At 30.1% G+C, this 17,433-nt stretch overlaps 1 protein-coding gene across 1 annotated transcript; it reads right to left on the reverse strand.

Annotated features, from left to right (window-relative positions):
* Positions 1 to 4,771: 4,771 nt before the first annotated feature.
* LOC114167165 (MLO-like protein 1) lies at positions 4,772 to 11,098 on the reverse strand. Its single transcript, XM_028052155.2, has 13 exons — positions 10,544 to 11,098; positions 9,679 to 9,938; positions 9,393 to 9,509; positions 9,246 to 9,303; positions 8,713 to 8,807; positions 8,346 to 8,420; positions 8,177 to 8,265; positions 7,957 to 8,006; positions 7,626 to 7,666; positions 6,554 to 6,763; positions 6,337 to 6,404; positions 5,497 to 5,557; positions 4,772 to 5,274 (listed from the first exon to the last, which is right to left on the reverse strand). The coding sequence occupies exons 1-13, from the start codon at positions 10,731 to 10,733 to the stop codon at positions 5,050 to 5,052; spliced, it is 1,539 nt and encodes a 512-aa protein (XP_027907956.1). The 5' UTR covers positions 10,734 to 11,098; the 3' UTR covers positions 4,772 to 5,049.
* Positions 11,099 to 17,433: the final 6,335 nt, after the last annotated feature.

Consider the following 17,433-nt stretch of genomic DNA (forward strand, 5'->3'; position numbering starts at 1 on the left):
CACTTCCCAATTCTTCTGATACTTATTCATCGTCTGACAACCCCCTGTCGAACGTTTGCGGTCCCTGCTCACTGTATTCATTTCCCTCACTACTATCCATGTCTGCTGTATCAATTGTCCTCCAATTCCTACTTGGGCCACCAAAGTCTTCTCCTATACCTCCAACTTCAACTTCTATGTTACCCACCAATTCTTCATGTTCATCTTCCACATCACCTTCAACATTGATATCAACTAAACCTGCAGTACCAACCTGGCTGTCGTCACTGCTATCATTAGGACCAGAATCATTCCAACTTTCAACGCCCTCATCTAAGTTTGCTTCAACTTCCTTCTCAACATCAACTTCTTTACCTGACTGACCACCATCATGTCCCTCGGCATCATTAACTTCAACTACTTCATCTTCCCCATTATCATGTTCTGCATGCAACTCAACACCACCATCATGTCCCTTATTCAATTAACCTTCGTACACACTCTTATCTCCCTTATTCAAGTCACCTTCATGCAAACTCTCAACTCCTTTATCTCTCTCACCTTCATGCACACTCTCAACTTCATGCACACTTTGAACTCCTTTATCTAAGTCACCTTCACGCACAGTCTCACCTCCTCTATCTCCCTCACCTTCATGCACACTCTCAGGTTCAGGCACACCATCTGCAATCTCCTTCTCACTCATAATGTCCACCATATTGATGTCATTCCCACCACCTTCAACACCATCTCCATCATGGGAAAAGTATTCCAACATCTCTATAATTTCTGGTTCACACATCTTATGCATGACAAACAGATGAACCTCACCATTTAGCCTAGCTAAGGTAACCATATTCATGGCCCCACGATCATCACACAAAATCTCCAACCTATCCTCCAATACAGAACCACCTCCCACACAATACCATAGTTCATTCTCTCCCATATACCCCATCTCCCTCAAAATACTCACAACCTCAAAATAGCTCCAACGGTCAGGGTCACACGAAAGTCTAGAAACCTCACCCTCATATTTCAGTTTACCATCATTAACGAATTTCCCTCCATGGTGAAAAACGACGTCAAACTTTTCGTCCCCTATGATGCACAAAAATATATAACCACAGACACCTATATAATCACATACACCTATATAAGCACACACACTTATACAATAAAGTAAAAAACATCCAAACAGAAAAGGGAAAACAATAATCAAAGGGGGACCACAGGGGAACACAAATTCGAACATGGTGGTGGGTCATACACCGAACTTTAATAAAGTTCCAATATTTAAACCCAAAATAACACAATCATACTTCACTTTCGCAATAAACAAACAATTAAACGGTGCATGCCGACAGAAATGGGAACTTCGAGCTGAAATGCATAACTCACCTGACAACCCTCTGCTTCCACCGAGATCGCAATTCCACTACGAACACTATGATTCCAGCTGTTCGAACGCCAACTTTCCAGCACAAAGATCCCACACCTTGGCGATGCTTCTGCGAACCACTCCTTCGTCCAATTTCGCCAACGCACGAAAACCCTAGAAGAACCCTGAAGCCCCAATTTGAAGCTCAAGTCCAACGCCCTTTCTGTTTTATTACATCTTAATTACAACATTTATTAACTTCCAACAACGTTTTTAGAAAATAATTATTTATTACAGCATTTAATAACTTTCCACACCGTTTTCACAAAATAATTATTTATTAAAGCATTTCAAAATTCCATGTGTACCACATTTAATATGCCACTTCACTGTTCAGTTATGTCTTACATTTCCACGTCATTGTGCTCTTAACGCCGTTTCTGCCATTTTAACGGAAGGGGCTTCATTGAAACAAATTATCAAAATTAGGGACCTATTTAACTTTTTAAAATTGAGGGACCAAATTCAAATTTTCATACGAAAATTGGGACCAATTGAATAATTTAACCTAAAAAAAACACGTAGACTTTATTTCACTTTTTCAAGTTCAATAATATTACGCATAAAAACAATGGATTAAATATGTTTTTGGTCCCTCAAGTTTTAGTGAATTTTGGGATTAGTCCCTCTTCAAAACTTTATAGCAATTTAGTCCTTCATCTTTAGAAATGCATGAATTTAGTCCTTCTTACTAAATTTTGTTAAGTTTATTTGACATTTTAAACACATTTTATGATAATATTTGAGTTAACATTGAAGCAAAAATGTATCAAACGGTGTAAACAATTCAAATATTATCATGAAATGCGCTTGAAACGTCAAATAAACTTAACAAAACTTGGTAAGAAGGACTAAATCCATGCATTTCTAAAGATGAAGAATTAAATTGGTATAAAGTTTCGAAGAGGGACTAATCCCAAAATTTACTTAAACGTGAGGGACCAAAAATATATTTAACCCTAAAAAAATATATAAGTATAGGTGAAATGGAACCTTGGTTATTAAAAGAGTATCTATAAGTATGACGATAATTGGGTGAGTCATTAGACCGAAGCATAGGGATGCAAGAAAAAGTTGGACCTTCTTTATTCTTGTTTTGCTTGGGATTTTTAATTGATCGGCCTAGTTTGTTTCCTCTATGCACTTTTTTTTCCTGCATCCCCATAAAATATTTTATCTCTATTTTATCCTACAATAAAAGTATATTAAAAAATTTAAATTTCTTTTTCTTTCTTTACATAATATCCCTCTTAACATTCACAATGTTATCTCCATCATCTTCTTCACGCGTCACCAATTTCATCTTTACATAACTATTTTTAGATTGGCCAATCCGAAATGCATTCCTGATTTTGTTAGTGTATACTAGATTACCCAATTTGGTATGTATATTTACATACTAGATTAACTAATCAGGTATGTAAATTTACATACCAGATTGGGTAATCCGGTATACACTCCTAGATTCAGTAATGTATACTGGATTGACCAATTCGAAAGTGAATGGTTTTATGTTTTTTTATTGGTGACTAAAGTTATCTATAATTGTCGAGATAAAATGGTAACTTTTATTGGAGAACATTATCAACAATATTGTATCAAGGTTGTTTGTAGATACCAACAATTACGAACGTGTATATGATAATGTACATCAGTTTCTATTTTTCTGGCTACATTCAATGGTTGTGTGCATCACTTACATCTATTTAGTTGCTGAAGTTTTAAATGTACATTAGTCTAGTGTCATGATAAATCTATTAATTTGCTTTGAGATTTTATCTCATTAAATTCTTTGGCATTTCAAACAGACATCATAGGGATAACATAAGTAAGTTGTGTAGGTCTTAAGTTTGATACTTTAGTTAGAATGCGCTTATGCTTTTGAAATCTATAGTTGAGGAGCATTCTTTTATCTTCTAATTAAGGCCTAAAAGAAGTATAATGATGGGCTCTTTCAGAATCATTATTTATTCATTTTGTTACTCTAGTTGGACATGCGGGGGAATTTGTTCGGATACTAGTTGCACATACAATATCTCTATTGTTGTTCCTTCATCACTTGGAAGCAATAGAGCTCATATTTCCCGACATGGAAAAAGTACAAGCTTTGAGGCCTGCATAACAACCCACACATAACAAACTTGAATAAATAAAAAAAACATGCACTTCCGGATTGGTCAATCCGGTATGCATTACTGGATCTGGGAGTATATATTGGATCTTGGAGTATATACCGAATTACCCAATCCGGTATGTAAATTTACATATCGGATTGGTCAATCCGATATGCATTACTAGATCTAGAAATGCAAACCAGATTGGAAAATCCTATATGTAAATTTATATACTAGATTGGGTAATCCGGTATGTAAATTTACACACCTGATTGGGTAATCTGATATACACTCCCAAATCTGATAATACATTCCATATTGACCAATCCGAAAATAGTTATGTGAAGATGAAATTGGTGATGGGTGATGAAGATGATGGAGATAGTAGTGTGAAGGTCAAGATGGACGTCTCGTGAAGACAGAGGAAAGAAATTTAGGATTTTTAATATATTTTTATTCAGGGATAAGATGGGGTAAACTATTTTATGGGTGTAGGAAGAAATTCTCCCTTTATAGATACCTTATCCTCTTCATTTCAATGGGTTTCAAAAGTTGAAGAGAAAAGTGTCACAACCCTAATATGAGTGCTTCTTGTTCTTTTAGTCTATGTGTTTATTCATTTGTCTTCTTCTTTTCCTTTTGTCAACTCATCTAACTATGGTGTAAATCACCATTAAAGCATCTCCAACCATGATATTGGTGAATTTGAATTTGAATTCTGAACATTACTCTTCATTCTCTTATATAATCTTATTTTGACACAAAAACTAAACATTTGTCATGATCTCTCTTTCCACTATAATATCAAAGTTTTCTATCATAACAACTTACTCATTTTAAAAACTCAAACATAGTTTATTTTTCTCATAATTAACAATTAAAGAATAAGATTTAACCTTTTTAATTAAATTTCTCCAATAACTACAGCTTCTTTATTCATAAAATTAAAACACAAATAACTCTTAACAAAATACATATAAAGTACCAACACATTAGTTGGAGATTTTTGTGGCATAATATATATATTCTTTTTGGATAAAACTACAAACTTTCTAATGACACAAAACTACCTAGGACTTCATACACTAATTTATTGGATTCGGCTGACAACTCCCAAATCAACTCTTTATTTTTATAATGTTTCCTACTTCCCTCCTTTTTTATATTAATTAATATAAGAATTTATAATATCCACTTTAGAACCAAAAAAAAATATTTGTGATATATAAACAACAAATTCTGCTTAAATATACTAGCAACAAATTTGTGATATATAAACAACAAGTTTAACAAGTTTTACCAATTGAAAATTTTGTTTTGCTACCACAAAATTCTGCCTAATAGATAACATTTTCCTAATGCACACTAATCCACTATGTTCCTATCATATAGGCTCTTTGCACTCCACCACAAGATTGTGGGATTATTCTTTGCTGATATGACACTGAGCAAAATTACAACACCTAAAACCATATAATTAATATGGCTGAAAATATTATTTTGGGGCACCCATACTTATTCATGCCCTTCATCTCTAGGGACAATAACATTGTCTTCTTGTGCAGATGGCCTCTTAAAGACTTGTCCAAGTTGAATTCCAGCACCCACCTGAGCATTTCCTTGAACAGATTGACCATTATTATCACCTCTCAAACCTTTCTTCTTTGCCTTTTGTGCCCATCCAACAAGACGTGCTTGCACTTGTTCATCAAATATGGCCTTCTTAAAGTGAGTTCCCATCTACATTGCATGTAACATGTGTTAGAATTTTTTTTTTTAATAAAATTATATGTATTGATAAACGATTGATGAGTTTTGAAATGTCAGTTTATTAGAAATGTAAAAGTTTATATCAATGTCTAACATGAGCTTGTTTTCAATGTGAATGCAAAAAGAAATTAAATTTAAAAAATAAGAAAATTGATCTTGTAATTTGACTCTGAAAGAAAACTGAAAACTCACCTGGGTTACAATTGCGTAAAGTGGTAGGGTACTATAACTACATAATACTTGAATAAATACCCTACAAAGAACAAATCCAACAAAAAAAATGTGAGGAAAAGGTAAAAGAGAGGAAAATGATTGAAATTAATTAGAATGTTCATGATGTCAAAATGTAAAGAAATTAATGAACAATTTAAGCACAATAATTTTGGTTGGTTGAAATCTCATGAACCAAAATATAATGGGTGTTTGAAAGGGAAATGAATCTCCTCATATGAAATCTTGCTCTATCTCCTTCTTCATGCAAATTAAATAGGTTAGATCTCATTAGAATTTGGTTTAGTTAAAAAAAATATATATATAAAATTTGTATATGACATGATCACAAACAAAACCTTAACATGGAAAAATTTAATTGTATAATTGAAAGTTTTATGAGATTCTAAAAGTTTTTTTTTTCTTTTTTACTTTCGAAATACACAGATTTTTATATATATTAAATTTTTTTAATATATTTTAAAATAATAAAATCTTTATATTTTAAATGTATAACAAAGAAATAAAAACAAAAATCCAACATAAAATTCAAACTTTTATGTGATTTTTTTTTTGTGTTTTTTGTTGTCCATTTGTTATATCCTTAAAATATATTGATTTTGATAATAAAAAAGTTTTTAATATAGTCTAAGACATTAAAATCAATATACATAAGTATATTTTAAAGACCTAACAAAAAAAATCAAGTAGACAATATAAATTCTTATTAATCTTCTCTACTCAACTTTAAAAGAAACAAAAGAAACCCTAATTTAATACATTAAATATTTGTTCAAAAGAAAAGAGACATATTGTAGTTACCCAATAACAAGCCTTGGAATAATGTAACGCACTCGTCCCATGATACATGAGTCAAAGCCATATGTAAACTGAAAAACACAAATCAATAAGGTTATATAATCATTTAGATTATCAGATACTTCTCTCCAACTACTCCTTCTATATTAATTCACAAAACCTAAAAGAGAAAACCAAAAATGGAGATGCAAAGGAAACAAAAAAAAAAAAGTGTGTTTACCAATATCCAGAAGAAAAATGCAATCTCAAAAGCATTTTGGAAAAGAATGAAGTGAATCAAGAAGAGGACAATGTGGGGGCGATGAAACCAAAAGTGATCATCTCTTGGTTGAACAACCAATTCACCTTCAATGGCTGAATGTTTCTCAGCTACTTCATGAGCTAGTTGAATTATTACATGCTCCAACTTCGTACCCACAGCTAGTAGAAGCTGAACAATGTTAAATCAAGAACACAAAGATTAGTTAAACAAGTTATAAACAAGTTGGAGACAAATAATTACAACATAAATACACAAGTTATATGAGTAGACATACATTGTTTATTACAAACCAAAGGTGATAGATGGTTTCATACATTAGTCTTTTATAAGTAAAATATTAATTAAAAGTTGAAATGAAAAGATACATATAATTTACATCATGTTTAAACTAATTAAGTCAAACTTTAGTGAAAGACATAAAGTAATTAAGACTCAAGTTATTATAAGTCAGCTAATGTAAGTTTGATTAGTAGAGAACAATATAAATGGTTTAATATTTTACTTGAATGTATTTTATTTAGATTTTTTTTTCATAATAAGTATAGTTTGTCTGTGTTGTGAAGTATAATTTTTATCATAAGTTTGATGTGATACTTCCATACTTTGTAATATTTTAATTTATTTATTTTTTAATAAATTTTTATGTGATGGAAAATGATTGATGAGCTTCGGAGATGTCAACAACTGAAATGTCAACATAAATGAGATGTCAAAGTTTATAATTATGCCTACCATAACCTTATTTGGAACTCATTAAAAAAAATTAATTCAACAAAACGGAATTATTTAAAAGAATTATTATTATTATTATTATCATTATTATTATTATTTTAATTGTGAGGCATGTTGAATTTTATAAAATATCAAACTTATGCTTAAAATTAATTTTATTTAAGGATAAATTTAGGTCTGGTTATAAAATATGAAGGAAGTTACTATAAATATGCAATTAGATCTTAAAAATACATATAATAGAAAAAAGTTTAGAGTTAATTTTGTGAAACCTAATATATATGAACATTATACTTACAATGAGAGGAACGAAAGAAATCCAGAAATATGTGTGCCAACCTGGAAAAAAAAATTTGGGAATCAAGTTAATATTCTTAGACAACTAGAAAAAACAAAACATGACATTGTTGTTAACATGTTCATTGTTCATACTAGAAATTAAGCACACAAAAAAAAAATCCTTCAGATTCTCTTTTATGTCAAGTGATGTAAAATTACCAACAAAATTGTTCTTCACATTAAATGGATTTCTTTATATTGAGTACTAAATTAAGTGTTTCTTTTTTCTAATTTTTTCAATACATTTAAGTTAAGTTGAGGTATGAGATTACCAAAAATCCAAAGCTTACCATGGACATTAAGCAACATGAAGATGACCACGAAGATCCAAAGATACCAACTGCACAACAATTGTAACTTTAAAGAATAAAAAACTTGACCAACCAAATAACAAAGAAAATTTTTGAATAATTAATTATATGAAGTTATGTGATAAAAGCTTAAACACATGAGCTAAAAATGTTATGAAGTTAACAATCATTAAAGAAATATTCTTCAGAAGGCACATACCTTATCCCAACAACTTTCTTGAAATCGTCTTCAAGGGCACGAATCATGTATTTATGAAAATTAAACTTTGGATTTCCTCTGCAATGAGTCTAAAACAGAGATATAAAAATAAATATTATTATTATTATGCATCAATCATGAGAATACCAGATCCATAATGAAACCTTACCATAATGAAACCAAGCCTTAATGTCACATAATCTAACTTCGTCACAGATCCATAAAATTGCTTGAAAAATGATTTCTGAAAGAAAAATGAAAAATTAGTAACAGCTATATAATGTTAACCCCTTAGGAAAATTGTTAAGTAAAAGAAGCTAAACACAGAGAAAATGAACCAAAGAAATTACTAAAATGGGAGATTCATATGAATCAAACCCAACACAAAGTATTGACATTACTTTTTATTCAAAATTTTAAAATAATATCGTTCAATTTTTATAGTTGAATCAAACCCAATATAAATTTTAGATTCATAGTTGAATTTTTAACAAAATTTTATCGATTTTAGACTAAAATACTTGTAAATTACTTACCAGCCATCCCAAAAAAGTTGAATCTTTGCCAAAACCGGTAAAACGATTCTGGATGAAAGCGTGATCTTGAACATGAGTTACTGTTGATTCCAAATCTGAAAGAAACCAATATGCACATGAAGAAGTCAGCACAGGAAAAAATTCAACAAATAAACCAATTTATTTGATAGAAAATAAGTTAAAAAATGGAATTTAAATCTAATTCAATTTTATAAAATTAATTTATAAAGTGAAATTTGTAGTCCGTGATATTTTTAATTTGGTCTTATTTACAAAATTAAACACAAGTGAGGTTTCTGAAAGTTTAATAATTCACACCCGCACCAACTGAAATTGGAGTTGGAAGGCATATTGAGTTTGATAGCTATAAAATACATCATAGATTAGAAAAATAATTGAAAATACCATTTTGAATAAAAGTAGCAAATTATTCCTTTTAGATTTTATACAATAGAATTCAGAAATATATATATATTGAAAGTAAAAATAGTTTCTCCTGTTTAATCCAAACATAGCTTATCTCTTCTACTTACCTGGTGTTCCATTATTCCCATCTCCAATAGAGTTTTCCCAGTGCTTCCACTGACGTATCTATTAGGCAGAGTAATTTATCAGTAAAAAAGAGCTTTCAAAAAGCACTCTTAAAAAAAAAGAAAAAAGAAAGCAAATTATGCTCTCACTTTTAACCCTCCAAACACAACAGTGAGAACACAGAATGTGACATGAACAATGGCCAGGACAAAAATAAAGATATGCAGATGATGCAGTGCCTCCACAGATAAGAGAGGAACCTTGCCCTGAAACACAAAATTTGCATAACACTTTGGTTAAGACAGCTACAGTAGCTAATAGAGAATCTAGATTCCAAACAGAACATCATAGGCAAAAAAGAATGAGAAATCATCAGAGAAAAAATGGCCAAAAAACACTTAGTATGATCATTCATTCTTTCTACTGCTCTGATACCTTCCTAGCACAGTGTCCAAGTTTTTCAGCAGCTGTTGGTTGGTGACCCTCACCCTCATTATCAGCTAAAAGGTGCCTAATATGAGTGAAAGAGAAAAAAGTCTGAAAATGTTCTGTGAGTTTTGCTGATTTTTTCTCTTCTTTATCCTTAAGACTACAAGGAAGCATGTGGAGAGTCCAACTCTCAGGAACACAGATTTTGATAATCCCATTTTGTGTTACTGTCAGCAGCAGAGAAATAAATCCCAACAGCATCAACTCTGAAACAAAAACACAGAAAATTAGTCACATCCCATTTTTTCATATCAGAAGTCCCTGCATACACATTAATCATTAAGCAAAAATAGGAACATTCTTGAATCAAAAACAGTTTTTTTTTTCTCAACAACTCATCCCTGCTTATATGTTGTGGTGGACATCTAGTTTGAGAAACACACCAAAACCCCAAAAGCATATGTTTGGCTAAGAACCTAAGTTTTGTTGCAAAATTGATCACATCCCATTTTTCTTATCAGAAATCTCTGCATACCCATTAGACATTAAGATCAAATTTAGAAAATCAACTCACTAATAATTAGTCGTCTTTCAAAAAGGATTCAGATTCAACACCAATTAAACTTGAAATCAAATTTATATAAGACAGTAACATTAATTTCAACCCAAAAACATTACTTAGACTTACACTTAGTTCCTTAAACATGTTCAAAATGTTTTATCTTTTTCTTGTAGACTTCATCAAACAGTTGGTGTGGAAAAACTCTAATTGAAAGACAACCACACCAAAAGAACAACCAAAACATGCATTGTTGACAACTTTTATCTGTTAAACCAACACAATAACAGGAAAGGGAAAGAAGAGAAGAACCTTCTTTGATCTTCAGCAGAGCTTCATAGAGTGGCTTCTGGTTCTTCTTCTTAAGAAACTTCCCTCCATAGTGCAGAAACCGTTCTGCAGCAAATGAAGCAGCAACGATCACAGAACAAACAACAGCAACAACCCAAGTGGGAGTGAATTCCAAGTTGTTCCCTTCTTCACCACCACCACCACCACCCATTTTGTTTTTCTCTTCACACCCTTCTCAGATTTTCCCTCTATCTATCCCTATATATAGCCCTTCTTCTCTCTCTCTTCAATTTTCTGTGTGAAACAGCTTCTCCTGAAGACCCTTTTGCCTCAGTAACTCGTCACATTCAAAATTAATTGTGCTGAGTTATGGACTTTGAAAGCTCGAATTTATTGTTTCTGGGACATGATCCCATGAGTTGAAAACTCTTGTTGGAAACCTTTGACGTATGAACAATTTGCAAGTGTTATATGCTCTCACGATTCAATGTTATGTGTCTCACATGATTCTTCCATTTTTATAGTTTTTCTGAAACCTTGTTCACGCGCTTCTAGTTCTTACCCAATTAGTACAATAGACCAAGTGATTGATCCATCAAATTTCTAAACTTCATTGTATAAAGAAATATAAAAAATAATGTGACGTAGTTGTATCGTAGGAAGATGTTTGAATGATTCTGTGTCTTAAATTTTATGGGGACATGGTTGTCTTTTCATTGTCAATCACTGAAATTAATTAATTAAATCATTAATTAATTAATTAAGTTGATTAAAGTCATGCAATAAATAAGTTCGAATTTAATTCAAAACGAGTTTTATCAGTTTTTAGATGTTACTTTTATAAAAAATAAATTAATATTTTAGGACACTAAGTAGCAAAGCATGTTTTATAATACTAAGCATAAGAAAAATATGTATGTATAGTTGGGATGGACATGGTTACTAGAAAAATATCATTAAAAATATTTAATAAGTAGGGATGACATGCAGGTCGGTCCACAAGCCTACAAAAGAAATACGGGATGGATTGGGTATTTTTGGCTCTATGTCCTCTTAGATTTATTCTGCATAACATGCAGTTTCATGGGTCAATGACGAGTTGACTGACAAAGTTTGTATTAACTTAAATTCTTAAAATTCAGCAACACTAACACAACAAATTATGTGTTTCTTTTAAACAACTTACTTGTTCATTCATGTTTCTTTTCTAGTTTATCCATAAGTAATTCTTCCATTGGTATCTAGCCCATCCAAAAATAGTTATATCATTCTCATTTTTTATCTTATTTCAGTTCAGTTCAAAACTATTTATATTTTCAATAGACTTGTATTTAAAAATTATAAATTATATAATACTGAATATTACTTATTTTAAAAAGTTGGTTAAAATAAAGTATTATTCCTATTAATTTAATTAAATAAAAAATTATTAAAATCATGGAGCAATACATTATGCGGGAAAGAGAAATTAGTCTACAAAATAATGTGACGTAATTGTATTATAGGAAGATGCTTGAATGAATTTGTGTCTTAAATTTTATGGGGGCATGGTTGACTTTTCACTGTGAATCAATGAAATTAATTAATTAAATCATTAATTAATTAAGTATACATTAAAGTCATGCAATAAATAAGTTCGTATTTAATTTAAAACTGGTTTTAAGTTAATGGGGACTTTAAATCCGTTGGACAAATTAAATGTTAATCCGTGTCCTTAAAGGATCGTTGAACAAGTTAAAAATATTATTTTTATTATTAAAAACGTTAAGCGGGTCTTTTATCAGTTTTTAGATGTTACTTTTTGTAAAAAATAAATTAATTTTCTTAATTAATTATTTTAGGACACAAACTAGTAAAGCATGTTTTATAATAAAAAAAAACACGTAGAATTTATTTCATTTTTCAAGTTTAATAATACTAAATATAAAAAAAAGTATGTAAGTATAATGAGATGGACCTTAGTTACCAAAGAAATATCATTAAGAATACTTAATAAGTAGGGACAACATGTAGGTCGGTTCACAAGTCTACAAGAAAAAGTAAGGATGGATGGAATATTTTTGATTTGTTGGTCCTCTTGGATCTATTCTGCATAACTTATAGTCCTATGGGTTAATGACAAGTTGACCTCCATAGTTTGCGTTAACTTAAATTTTTAAAATCCAGCAGCATCAGCACAACACGTTGTACATGTTTCTTCTAAATAACTTGCTCATTCGTGTTTCTTTTCCAATTTATCCAAAAGTAACTCTCTCATTTGTATTTGTCCATCCAAAAGTAGCTTCATCATTTGCGTTTTTTCTCTTGTTTAAGTTCAGTTCAAAATCATTTATATTTTCAATAGACTTACACTTAAAAATTATAAATTATATAATAATGAACATTACTTATACAAATTATTATTTCTACTAATTTAATTAAATGAAAGAAAAAGTTATTAATATCTTTTGTGAGAAATTAATGTGCAATTTTTATGTAGAATATGTCAACCTAACTTATCTTTTGTGAGTCAAATGCAGGACGTATCAAAATGGGATCCCGTATTATCATCCATATTAATAAGAATATTATATAATTTTTAATTAAATATTCATTTTAACTAAATGGACATTTATTATCATGTTTTTTTAAAAACAATTTACTAAAAATAAACTTTAGTTTGCTAATCTTATATTCTTAAGAAATGAAAAGTTTTTCTATCAAATGTTTTTACATAAAATAAATTTAAAAAAAAAAAACCGGAGATTTTCTTATGATGTCATAATCTTGAAAAATGAATGAGATACAACTCCTTTTCAAGCATCAAATTCTCTTAAGAAAATATTTATATTTTGTATATATTTTGTAGTGTTTTCGGAGTTAAAATTATTGATGCCATGACAACGAGAAAAGTTAATTAAAAAATTAATAAAATTTTAAGATAATTAAATAAATATTAATAAAATATATACTATAAATGCATGTATTAATTAATAAAAAGTAAAAAGAGAAAGAAAAAAAGTGATGTGTACCTAACAACAACTCTTTGTGAGGTTGTATCTGGATGGTGTCGTTTGCGTCTGAAATTCCGAGAAGACTCTCTCAACTGAAAAAACGACATGTTTTCGTTGTCTTCGCAAATAGAATAAACCTTCAAAATATTAATATAAAAAATAAAATAATGATAATAATACGAAATGAACGTGACTTTATCCGCAACAAACGGTCATTAATTTTGTCTTTTCCTTACAGTCAACGGTCATAGAATGTGAATATCACTCTTCAAGTGGGTTTCTCTAATAATTTTTTTTTTTGGAAGAATGTTTCTAATATTCATTGAATATTATTTATAGCATTTTCATTTTCACATACATTTAATATTAATTAAACATTTTCATATATTATGATTTGAGAAAATATGGGTAAAAGTTCCAATATCGCGTACTGGCAATAAGAGATATATATTATTAATTAACAATCGCAATATATTAATTAAACATTGTCTGAATTGTAATCTTGATCTCCTAAATTAACGATCGCAATTTTTTGCATTTTTTATTTTTACAATTTAGTTCTGAAATTTTAGAAAATTTATAATTTTGGTCTAGAATATTTAAATTTGCATGCATTTATTTTAATTTTATATTTTAATTAAAAACATTTCTTAGGGCGTCTTAAATGAATACTTTATACCTAATTGTATTATAATGAAAAAATAAAATGTATACAGAACCGCGAAAAATTGAAGATTTTGCAAAGTATGAAAAAATAGAAATATAAAATCATAAACTACAATGATCTTAAGAACTTAATAAAAACAGAAATCAGAATTCAGAAATAGATTGAATCACAGAAGGTAAAGCAAAATCAATATTTCAAATATTATGTTGGTGTGAAAACGTTAAATACATAATAAATAAGAGTTTAATTTGTGTATTTAATATTTAAAAAAAAATGTTTTGACTAAGCTTAAGTTAAAAGTATATATTGCCAACTCAATATATTTTTCACAAGAGATGTATTTGACTAATAAGATAAAGAGTTAAATATATTTTTTATCCCTCAACTGTACCCATTTTTTTATTTTAAGATATATGAACTCAGTTAAATATTTTTTTTTATTTTAAGATATATGAACTCAGTTAAATGAAAAAGGGCAAGGCCCACCTAATTTTCCTTTTTTCTTCTTCAAAAACTTTTTCAGTTTCCCACTCCACCTTTCCTCTTAGTTTTCTCTCAAACTACAAAGATCCCACCTCTCTTCTCTCATTGGAGCATAAGTTGAGTTAGGGGCCAGTGCGGAGTTCCCGACATACCTGAGTGAACTTCTTATTCTTTGTGTAAGTCGAAAACTCCAAAGCCTAGTCTCGTATCTTTTGTTTCCAGTTTGGAGTCTTGTGTAAGAGCATCGTTTCGTCTCCCTATGCTCTTACGTTTCAATTCTTCGGACTGTTTGGGTGTGGTGCTCACCTCTACCTAAGGCTTTCGTCTTTGTAAGTTCGTTTTTCAGTTTCGAGGTAAGGGAAGCTAGACCATCCTGTAAAATTTTGAAATATGTTGCTTTCTAGGATTCTGATATGCATGTATTTTTGTTGGTTTGTTGGGTACACTAGGTTGGATTGAATACTAGTGTATGTTGATGTGATTTTCTGAGCTTGCATGTTGAGAGCAGGTGAGAATTCGTTGTTCTCGCCCAAACAAAAGTAGCAAAAACTCACATTTACCTTTTGTGTGAGTTGTTTCCCAAGCGAAGATTTGTCGCTTGAGCGAGAGTAGTCTCGCCTAAGCGAGAAACTCTAGCATGTTCTGGAAATCATAGTGCTTTCTATTTTGAGTCTTGTCCAGGCGAGAATGGCTCACTTGAGCAAAAGAATCCCCTTTCGCATTAGCGAGACCTTTTAGCTTAAGCGAGATTTGGGTAGATTTGTTTAGTTGCTTTATGGTTTCGGTAACTGACTAATTGTATTATGAAAGTATGTAGTATGATGCTATGCATGTAATATGTGGTGTGTTTAAAGATTATTCGTGATGTGCTCAGTATGTGATAAGGATGGTTTTGACGTAAAAAACCTATCCACCTATATTCATGGCACAAAGAAACCTTCCACCTTTGTTGACAAAGAAAACTTACATTTCACAATTGATTCAATTTGTAATTAAAACGTTTGAAAGTGGTGTTGCTACATTTTATAAAAAATTAATTCTCATTAAAAACATAAAAATTAAATGTGTGGCACACGCGTGTCCCTTTACGTGTAAGTATGACAAACACTTAAGTGGAACAACATTTGCCACATGGGAAAAAAATTAATGTTGTTAAAAATGAAGGACTAAAACCATTATTTTTTAAAGTAAAGGGACCAATCAAATGTCAGGTTTTACAGAGGGGGTTTCACCGGGGAGAACAACACCAATGAGACCTGAGCCCAACCACATAAGACATTGACACCACTCTTAACCCAAAACCTTAAGGCAATGGGTTTATGGGTCTTTATTCTTATATAGTGCTCTACTTTCTCATTTCTAGTCAATGTGGGACTTAGACTCACACTTGGATTCCTAAAAACAAAATAAAAATTGAGCATGGACCATTTGCTTTTTGTTGTAATAATTAAGGGACAAAAAACATATTTAACCCTAAGTTAAATATTTGACAAATATAATCAGACTCAACTAAAACAAGATAGATGCAAGATAGATGCACAGTTAAATGACAAATACTTTTTTAAACAAAACCATGGTCAAAGCCATAAATATTATTTAGATACAATCACTTCTGACTTATCATAAGTATGTTTTGGACTTAGTCACTTCTGACTAAAACACTTTGATATAAAAAAAAAAAAGGTTGGTGATCTTAAACTATCATGAGTTTCACTAACTAAAACATAGGTACAAACTTAAGATGGTTATAAGTTAGGGTTAAATATGTTTTTGGTCCTTTAACGTAACAAAATTTGGTTAAAAGGACTAAATTCACACATATATAAAGATGATGAACTAATTCCAATTTTTATTTATAGTTAATAGACCAAAAACATATTTAACTCTTTAAGAAAAAATACTATTACATATGACCCTCAAATAATATAATATATAAAATTTAATCTTTCAAATTATTTTTATTTTGGTTTTAATTTTTAAAACAAATGGGCTAGTGGACTAGCCTACCCTACCTTGCTTTTAGTATGCTAGTTTATGACTTAGGCGAGACAACCCAAAGTAGGTTGTTGGGTTGAACCATTGAAATTATGTTAGGAAAATAAAAAAATTTCAAATGAAACAAAAATTAGCAATAAAAGAAAATAAGAAAGATAAATGTTTTTAATAATCAGTTTTCCTTTGTTTTTTTTTTCCTTGACAAATATATATTGGTTTGGTAAATCTTACCATGGAGTAAAAATATCTAAAATTTGTTTTGAAATTAAAAGGTCAGAAATCACATAATATTTTGTGATTCATAATTTTTGTGTTTTCTATGACATTTTAGTGGTATATGTTGGTTAATATGCAATGTATGAGATACACATTTTCTTGTGTTTAGGTAAAATTTTTACTATAAACTTGAAAATACACTAAGTAACAAACTTAATAAAAAAAAGTGTTCTAAATTTTTTAAAAAAAAAATATTGACTTGTATTCTCAACTGAAACCAACTTGTTATATATAAAAATAGTAAAAGATTGGTTTAATGTCTTACATAACTTTTAACTATTTTTATTTAAAACATTTAGGTGTAAACTCAAAACACCTGTTACAACAACCAACAGAAAAGCAAACAAAAAAATGCACGTGGTGAATATATATTTAGATATGCCAGATGTATCATTTCAAAAATTTTACTATAAAAGCATCAAAAGAAGAAACATTCATATGCACACAAACTTTTATCGACAATTACTTATAATTTTAAATAAGATTGAATATTCACA

This window comes from Vigna unguiculata, chromosome 10, assembly GCF_037176805.1.
Source record: "Vigna unguiculata cultivar grain cowpea cultivar isolate G323 ecotype 2 chromosome 10, ASM3717680v1, whole genome shotgun sequence".
Taxonomy (NCBI): Eukaryota; Viridiplantae; Streptophyta; class Magnoliopsida; order Fabales; family Fabaceae; genus Vigna; species Vigna unguiculata.